At 47.9% G+C, this 9,069-nt stretch overlaps 1 protein-coding gene across 1 annotated transcript in view; it reads left to right on the top strand.

Moving 5' to 3' along the window:
• The window catches only part of LOC311243998 (voltage-dependent L-type calcium channel subunit alpha-1D-like), a gene marked incomplete at both ends in the record, with an annotated part of 170,375 nt that overhangs the window by 103,148 nt on the left and 58,158 nt on the right, over nt 1-9,069 (top strand). The window contains 5 exon segments of the mRNA XM_084333407.1: nt 7,091-7,150; nt 7,371-7,477; nt 7,750-7,837; nt 8,248-8,355; nt 8,785-8,837. Of these exon segments, the coding sequence (XP_084189533.1) occupies nt 7,091-7,150; nt 7,371-7,477; nt 7,750-7,837; nt 8,248-8,355; nt 8,785-8,837 (416 nt within the window).

Raw genomic sequence — 9,069 nt, 5'->3', positions numbered from 1 at the left:
TTTGATTTTTAACATGTTTTACACTCTTGACCACGACGTCATCCTTGACAGGGGATGTTCGTCAACCCTGCCCGAGCCTAGACGGGGATTGCGTCAACAAAGAGGACTGTAGCGACTGGTGGAGCGGCGACGCTGCCCGGATCGAACAACACGGGACGCTTGTGACTGCACTTCGCTGATCTGCGTTCCGGGCAGGTACGGGGTTGGCCAGACCCTCATAACACGTCTTCTGGTTTTACCTTGCTAAATGTATTGTGAATGACGGTGTTTTTTCCCAAACGTGTGTTGTTGCAATGCATTTGAGATACGTTGCGGGTTGTGTGTGAGCTGTTTTTGTCACTGGCAGTAGCTTCTCCGTGCAGGTCGTGATGTATTGATCTGGTTGTTGTGTGAGAAACATCATGGTGTTTATGTGTACCGTGTACTCACTACTAAGGCAACTAACCTATGAAGCTATGCTTGGTGACGAGTGAGTAAAAGAATGTTCTTTCTCAGACTGTAATGACAATGACAGTGAGTTCACACATTAACAGGTTTTCCTGTTTTAACTGGCCGTATTGAGGGTAAAATAGGAGGATTGTGTTTTCCCCCCCCGGTTCCCTGGGGACTTTATCACCTCCTATCAGACATGTTGTGCATTAATTGTGTCTTTTGTGTGGTAGGGATACGATGTAACTCTCAGCTTGATTGCTGAGGTTGTGCTAAATCTGCTGGAGAAACTTATTTCCTAAAGGAAATTGGTTTGGTTGCTGTCATGTGTGTTTAGCAAGGCCTGTGGTCGATACTAATCAAGAATGATGTATTCTCTCATTGTGATGATGATGGGTTGTGTGTGTCATGTGACCTACAACTGGGTTGTACTGGCCACAGAAGCACATGTGTATGTTGGACCGGGGTTCTTAGAGCCCTCTCTATTCTGTGTTTTTCCTTAGTAAAAATCAGATAGCAGGTTAGCTCGTGCGCTGTGTGGAGCTGTGAAACGCTTCATAGAGCTGACTATGACTGTGTCATATTCTCTTTTTGTCGTTACGTCGTATCATGGGTGTGGGGTCGTAAAGGGGTGAACTGGTAACCTTTCCTCTCCCCATTGTCTGTCGGTCAGGGGTACACCCCCTGTCCTTCAAGGTTCCCGTCACGTGGCGGTTCGGCACGTTACGGGGGGGGGGGGGGGGGGGGGGGGGAGGGAGTTCCTGGTCCCACGGCCTGGTATATTGGGCGTGTGCACCGCAGGAATTCCCCCGCCATAGAGTACGTCACCGTGCGCGTCTCTGTTGGTAGGACTTCCGTGTGCTGTTCAGGTCCATGTGATGGATCTGTTTTCAGGGGGGGTGGTCAGGGCTCCTCCTCACCAAGCGCCTACTCAGGCCTTCTGTGAGTTCGGACTCCTTCTTCCATGTGATCCATGTGAGGAAGCCTCCATCAGAGTACAGAGCCTTCCTCCTCAGATTGTCAAAGTGAGTGGACCCTCTAGAAGGGTCCTTTTCTATTGTATGTATATTCGATTCAATTCGTTTATTGAGTGTGTATGGGTTCGGTGCCTCTTCCCCGGAGGCCCTAAAACCAGTTTTTTACATGGCTCAAGGTGCAATATATTCTTTTCAATCTGTACAGCTCGCGTGGGAAGTCTCTCTGGGGATCCCCGTCTCTTTCCTATGGGAGGGTGGTGGGATGTAAAAATGTGAACATTTTTTACCCCGGCTGTGTAGACTGGGATACATACTGTTGATGCTTCCTTCTTTCTATTCCAGAAGTGTTGGAGTTAGGGAGTGTCACACCCCTCTTGTCGTTCCCCTGGGCGCCTTGGGGATTCAATGGCAGGTCTAAATAGCCTGTTCATTGATGGGGGTGTGTCCCGACGCACGTATAGTGCTAGCTCGCTGTAAACAGGCGATTGAGTGGCACGCCTTAGTTGCTTGTGGTTGAAACAGCGTTTTTATAAAGCAACTGAGATGGGGGTTTTTTCCTCTTCCGGCGACCACATCCCATGACCTGGGTGGGTTGTCGACGGATCCTCGTTCATGTCTGGGGGATGATGACGGGATGGATCTGAACATATGTAGTGGGGTCTCACGCCCTTGGGGTGGGCCACCAGGCGCGGTTCGTCCCGACGTCTGGGTGGCGCCTTCTTTTCATGTTAAGATCAACACGCATATCTGCCCTTTTCCTGGGGCATGTCGGCGTGGTTAGGGCACGGGACTGGTTCTGGTCACGCTGGTCCAGATCAGTTGAACCCGTTGTCCGCCGGGGATGCAGATCTGCTGTTCTGGTACCCTGAGGGACTTGGGCTTTTTTCAGGGGGAAAAATGCCAGGTCGGTCTGGGTGTCACAGGGTTAAGCGCTATGGAGACCCTGGTTGGGTATGTTTTTACTCAGCACTGTCGTCATGGCTTACAGCCATGCCATTCTGTACGCGCTCGATCTCGTCGGATCTCGGCCGCTACACAGGTTGGTCCTGGTTAGTACTTGGTTGGGAGACCGCCGGGGAATACCAGGAACGGTGTGCTTAGGGGCTGGTTCTCCATTGTTTTTCGCTCCTCTCTCACGCATGGCGAAGAGGGGCCTGTGGGGGTGGTTTTTTGACCTCCTCTGGTGACCCTGTGCTTCCCGTACCGCCAGGCCCGGTCCGAAGTGATGTTTGCGACCCGTAGGCCTGGGTTAACCCTTTTTGGAAACTGAAACACTTGTACTGCGGTATAGCCGGTGTATACCCGCAGGTGTGTTTTGGAGTTTTTTCTTGAGGGGTTATAGGAACAACCACCGCATTGGGTAACACCGAGGTGGTTGATTCCCTGGTGTGTTGGAGCAGTGTCAACTCCCGGGTTCACCGGTTGAGGGTGCCCCTGCACGTTCATGACGTCTGCCAATCGTGTCAGCCTTCTCTGCCTCGACCCCTCTGGGTGGGGGTTGTTAAATGGAGGCTTGGTCATGCAACACCGCCAGCTTACGCTCCTTCCGCCGGGGCGGCTGTGTTCAGCTGTCCCCTCTGGCGCCTGTCTCGTCCGCAGTCTCCAGGCTAGGGTTAACAGCCTGTTGCCTGGTTTTTCCCCGGTGCGCTGCCTGCTTCCGTTGGTTAACCTTTTTTGTGTGCTTACGGCCATGCTGACTGCCTATTCTGCAGGGTCAGTGTGCCAGGCGGTGTACTATTGGGGGGACGGGGCCCGCTCGGCTTACTGGCCTGGTTGGTTCCGCCTGGGAATACCAGGTGCAGTAACTGAGGGGCCTTTGTCCGAATACGCTGGCGATGTGGGGGGCGGGGCACTACGTGCCCACCTGGTGGGGTCTTGATGCTGGCATCATGGACTTCTCCGGGCCCCCATTCCAGGGAGTCCAGTCCTTTTGGTGGGTCTGGGTCTTCCTTCGTGCTCCGCTGCTACGGCCTTGCCACGGGGTTGGGTTTGCCCTTGACCCCGTGATTCTGGGGGCAGTAACGAGGTTGTTCCTCCGTTCGTTCCCGGGTGGCATGCGGGTTGTGCGTGTGTGTAGTCGTGGGTCAAGCCACGGTCTGCTCACCCTGTGCGTTAAGTTGCTTGGAGCTCTTCGCACGGTCGGGTCCGTCGCCTTCCCGTGAAGCCTCTAATAGGGGGGATACCCTCCATTAGGGGGGGTCGGGGGGGCTCGGCCCTCCCTGTTCTGATGGTTTTGGGGGGCTGTCAGCGGGGTGTATTTGTCAGCCAAGTGGCTCCGCTTGGCCTCCCTTGTGCAGAAGGCGAAGCCAAGCTAAGCCACTAACGATACAGAACGTTAGGTTATGACTATAACCAAGTTCTGTTAGTTAGGGGCGATGCTTGGCTTCGGACGGCCGCTGCAGCCCTTGACCTCACCTTGTGGTGAAAGCTTGGGAAGGAGGAGAGCAGGTGACCACACACCTGCTTATGAAGGTAAGCTGATGAGGGGTGTGGTCAGACTAATACTGGTATTAGAGGTACATTTGTGGTTTATTCAGTACGCGTGCACGTACGCGAGATAGTGCAGAAGGCGAAGCCAAGCATCGCCCCTAACTAACAGAACTTGGTTATAGTCATAACCTAACGTTATGGGGTTAAGGTCAGTTTTAAGCCGTTCTCTTAATGGTTATGGTTAGGGTATAAAGTTAGGTTTTAATAATGGTTAGGTTAACGGTTATGGTTAGGGTATAAAGTTAGGTTTTAATAAGGGTTAGGTTAACGGTTATGGTTAGGGTCATGGTTTGAGGGAGACAAGTCAGAAAAGTGTGTCTTGGTAGTGTTGAGGTCAAAAGCACTAGCCTACCAACCTCGTGCCCCAGGTTCCCCACCAGGCAATCGTATACAGTTAACCACGGAGACTACGGATAGCACTGAGGGCCAAACACAGTGCATGTCAGACACACACCTAGGGGTGTCTGAGCGTGAAGAACACACAGAAGCTGTACGGCAGAATGATACAGGGTTCATATTCATTTTTAGATCTATAGAGTCTGGGCTATGCTAACATGGTATTAATGTGTGTTATATCTATAGCTTCTGGGCTATGCTAACAGTGTATTAATATGTCCCCTATCTATAGATTCTGCACTATGCTAATGTTGTGTTCATGTGTTTCATATCTATAGATGCTGGGCTATGCTAACAGTGTATTAATATGTCCCCTATCTATAGATTCTGCACTATGCTAATGTTGTGTTCATGTGTTTCATATCTATAGATGCTGGGCTATGCTAACAGTGTATTAATATGTCTTATATCTATAGATTCTGGGCTATGCTAACATAGGGTGACCATATTTTGATTTCCAAAAAAGAGGACATGCTGGCCCCAGCCTCGAGATACTTAATGATACAATCGAAGCGGGCATGGCCACTTTCATTTCACTATATGTCTTGTGTGTGTATGTGATGAATAAACCTCTTGAATCTTGAATCTCTACTCAAAGTTTACTCAAAGATGCCTTATTGTTTTAACTTCTTAACATGCACCCAGAAAAGTGGCATTTTCTTTACTTGAACTTGAGGACTGCATACTTTTTTTGCAAAGCTTATCTTTATACTTTATGCTTATAGCTAGGGAGGTGTAGTGGTTACGTCATTGTTGTTTCCGGCTGGTCCACCTCGCTTGAAATTGCACTGTACATTTTCCAATGGACACATTTCTAAATCGTCTCCTTTAAAACAAATAAAGCATGAACATTGGCATGGTGTACCTTTCTGTGTGTATTCATCCACAATATATAGCTCAACATGAAACAATTAGCAATTAATCGTAAAATAATTACGTTGAATTTTATTTCAACCAAAAAAGCTTAAACAATAATGTTAGTGATAGAAGGGAACACATTTTGTGCAAAAATGGAAAGCTTGCCAATGTTCATGAGGCAGAATTATTACAATAGCCAATAATACATTTTCCCAATGATAAATCCCTAAACGGATGGACCGTGCGGGTGGTCCAAAGTGACGTCAGACTACACCGCCCTATAGCACATGCATAAGCCTGGTCTCTTTTGAAAGATAACATTCTGAAGTTACTAATGCAAAAAAGGAAAATCACTTTTAGTGCTAATGAAATAGAGTAGCATAGGTCTGAACTTGAGTTGAACTTGAACTTGTGTACTCACAGTTTTCTGTAGTGGTTGCAATATCCCAAATTTAACCACATAACATGCGCCCAGAAAAGTGGCCAATCTTTTTTTACTTGAACTTCAGGACTGCATACTTTTTTAGCAAAGCTTATCTTTATACTTTATGCTTAGCACACGCATAAGCCTGGTCTCTTTTGAAAGATAACATTCTGACGTTTCTTACACAATAAAGAAAAATCACTTTTAGTTCTAATGAGTAGGCCTAACATAGGGCTGAACTTGAGTTGAACTTGAACTTGTGTACTCACATTTTTGTGTAGTAGTTGCAATATTCCAAAATAATATATATATATATATATATATATTTTTTATTTACTTTTTCTCCCATTTTTTCTATATTTTGTCTCCCATCCCAATTTCGTATCATCCAATTCAACCCTCCCCTGTCACGAACGCTGTTTCTTGCCTCCCACAAGCCGGCTGCAATGTGGACTAAGTCATACATAGCACAAGTCCCCTCCGGTACTTGAGGTAACAGCAGTCGCATCTTTTCACCTGCGCAGCTCGATCTCTCAGTGGCGAGGAGTAACGCGTGGGAGGCTCACGCTGCCCCCGACACTTCCTGATTCTACTGCGCAGGCGCACCAACCGACCTGTAGGAGTCGCTGTCCACAACGCCCGATCCCCACCCATCAGTTTCCCACCCCCTAATACGGCCAATGTGTATTAGTACGGACGACCAGCTAAACTGAAAGCAATGTGGAGCGCTGGGCTCGAACAGGCGAGCCCAGCGTCTCCAGTATTCGTGGCGAGCACCTTGCCCATTACGCCACGTAGCCGCCCATATATATATATATTTGTATAAGCTGGAAAACACAGCAAATCCATAGCCTGAAGTCTTATGTAGTACAGGTCCACATTTTATAAAAATCCGTTCAGAAATGAGTCTTCTAGGAGACATCCGGGTAAACCGTGTGCCAAGAAAAAAGCTTTCCATCTCTCCATTTCCTGATCCAAGTAAATTCATTCGGAATTTGTATCACTTGATCCTGTCTTCGTTTGTCAATTTTCACCTACAGTAGATCCCTAATTCGCACACCCCAACGTGGGATATCACTGGAAAGCTACACTCATTGTTGACTACAAATTACAACACTGACCAATCATTTTCGCAATCAGCGGATGATTGACTTCTGGAGCCTCGGGAGTCCGGGGTGATAATCTGGCGTAAAAAGACGCTCGCCTGACATAGGCATGTAGCCTAACTCGAGAACCGATGAACGGATTTTGTCGAGTGAGATGGCATTCGAACGGCAACAAATAGTGCTTTAATTCGGTAATTTATATGTTCGGCGAGAAATGCAGCGCGAGCCTTCAGACGCTCGCAAAATGCCCTGAAACTGAAAAACCTGGACATTTTCATGAATTTATAACCCCCCCCCGGACGCCCCCAAAAGAGGACGTTTGGTCACCCTATGCTAACAGTGTATTAATATGTCTTATATCTATAGATTCTGGGCTATGCTAACAGTGTATTAATGTCTTATATCTATAGATTCTGGGCTATGCTGACTATGCCTTCACGTCCATCTTCACTGTGGAGATTTTACTGAAGGTGAGAAATGGATGTAATTCACAGAGGTGACTGAGATCTGGGGCCCTTTTCAGAAAAGACTCTATCACTGAAATCTCCAGGTATCAAAGGTTATTGATACCAAATCACAGTAGGAAGTGTACTTAATTCTTGAGGTCTCAGGAATGTTTGTGTTTAGTGACTTTATTGAATTACTTTATTCCTTTAACTAAACTCTCTCTCTCTCTCTATGTGTGTCTAGATGATGGTTCACGGTGCCTTCCTCCATCAGGGTTCGTTCTGTAGGAACTGGTTTAATCTGCTGGATCTACTGGTCGTTAGCGTGTCACTGGTGTCGTTCTTCTTACAGTGAGTACACACACTGTCTCCTAGGAACCCCCCACACAGTGAGTTGTTAGTGTTGTCTTTACTGACCTCTGCTGGTGACAGTGGATAATTGCACTTATTAACATGACTATTATTCCTCTCTGTTTCTCTCCCTCTTCTCTGTTTCTCTCTCTCTCTCTCCCTCTTCTTTGTCTCTCTCTCTCTCCCTCTTCTTTGTCTCTCTCTCTCTCCCTCTTCTTTGTCTCTCTCTTTCTCTCTCCCTCTTCTTTGTCTCTCTCTCTCCCTACCTCTAGTTCCTCAGCAATCTCTGTAGTGAAGATTCTCAGAGTTCTCAGAGTACTCAGGCCGCTCAGAGCCATCAACAGAGCCAAGGGTCTCAAGGTAGAGGATACCCTCTCTGTCTCTCTTTTTCTCTCTGTTTCTCTCTCTCTGTTTCTCTCTCTCTGTCTGTCTGTCTCTCTCTCTCTCTCTCTCTCTCTCTCTCTCTCTCTCTCTCTCTCTCTCTCTCTCTCTCTCTCTCTCTCTCTCTCTCTCTCTCTCTCTCTCTCTGTACGTGTGTCTCTCTCTCTAGCTGTCTTTGTGTGTGTCTCTCTTTCTATCTCTCTCTCTGTATGTGTGTGTGTGTCTCTCTCTCTCTTGATATATTTCTCTCTCTCTCTGTATGTGTGTGTGTCTCTCTCTCTCTTGATATATTTCTCTCTCTCTCTCTCTCTCTCTCTCTCTCTCTCTCTCTCTCTCTCTCTCTCTCTCTCTCTCTCTCTCTCTCGCTCTATGTGTGTTTCTCTCCACAGCATGTGGTCCAGTGTGTATTTGTTGCCATCAAGACCATCGGTAACATCATGATCGTCACCACTCTGCTGCAGTTCATGTTTGCCTGCATTGGAGTCCAGCTTTTTAAGGTATGGAGAGAGAGACAGAGAGAAAGAGAGGGGGGAGGGAGGGAGAGGGAGAGGGATGGAAGGAGAGAGGGACAGGCAGCCAGACAGACAGACAGACAGACAGACAGACAGACAGACAGACAGACAGACAGACAGACAGACAGACAGACAGACAGACAGACAGACAGACAGACAGACAGACAGACAGACAGACAAGCAGACAGACAGGCAACCAGACAGACAAGCAGACAGACAGGCAACCAGACAGACAAGCAGACAGACAGACAGACAGACAGACAGACAGACAGACAGACAGACAGACAGACAGACAGACAGACAGACAGACAGACAGACAGGTAGGCAGACAGGTAGGCAGGCAGGCAGGTATCAGCAGCTTGCTATCTGTCTTCAGGGTAAATTCGACCAGCAGCTTGTTCTCTGTGTCTTCAGGGTAAATTCTACCGGTGCACTGATGAGGCCAAACACACCCCTGACCAGTGCAAGTGAGTGCTTTTGTGTGTCCACCATTTTGTGTGTGTTTGTGTGCTTGTCTGTGCCTGTTGGATTCTTCCTAAAATGGTCCCTAAATGTATGTGTGTGTGTGTGTGTGTGTGTGTGTGTGTGTGTGTGTGTGTGTGTGTGTGTGTGTGTGTGTGTGTGTGTGTGTGTGTGTGTGTGTGTGTGTGTGTGTGTGTGTGTGTGTGTGTGTGTGTGTGTGTGTGTGTGTGTGTGTGT

Source organism: Notolepis coatsorum, assembly GCF_963971535.1.
Source record: "Notolepis coatsorum genome assembly, chromosome: 17".
Lineage (NCBI taxonomy): Eukaryota > Metazoa > Chordata > Actinopteri > Aulopiformes > Paralepididae > Notolepis > Notolepis coatsorum.
The sequence above is the reverse complement of the archived record's forward strand: the minus strand, read 5'-3'. Positions and strand labels throughout refer to the sequence as shown.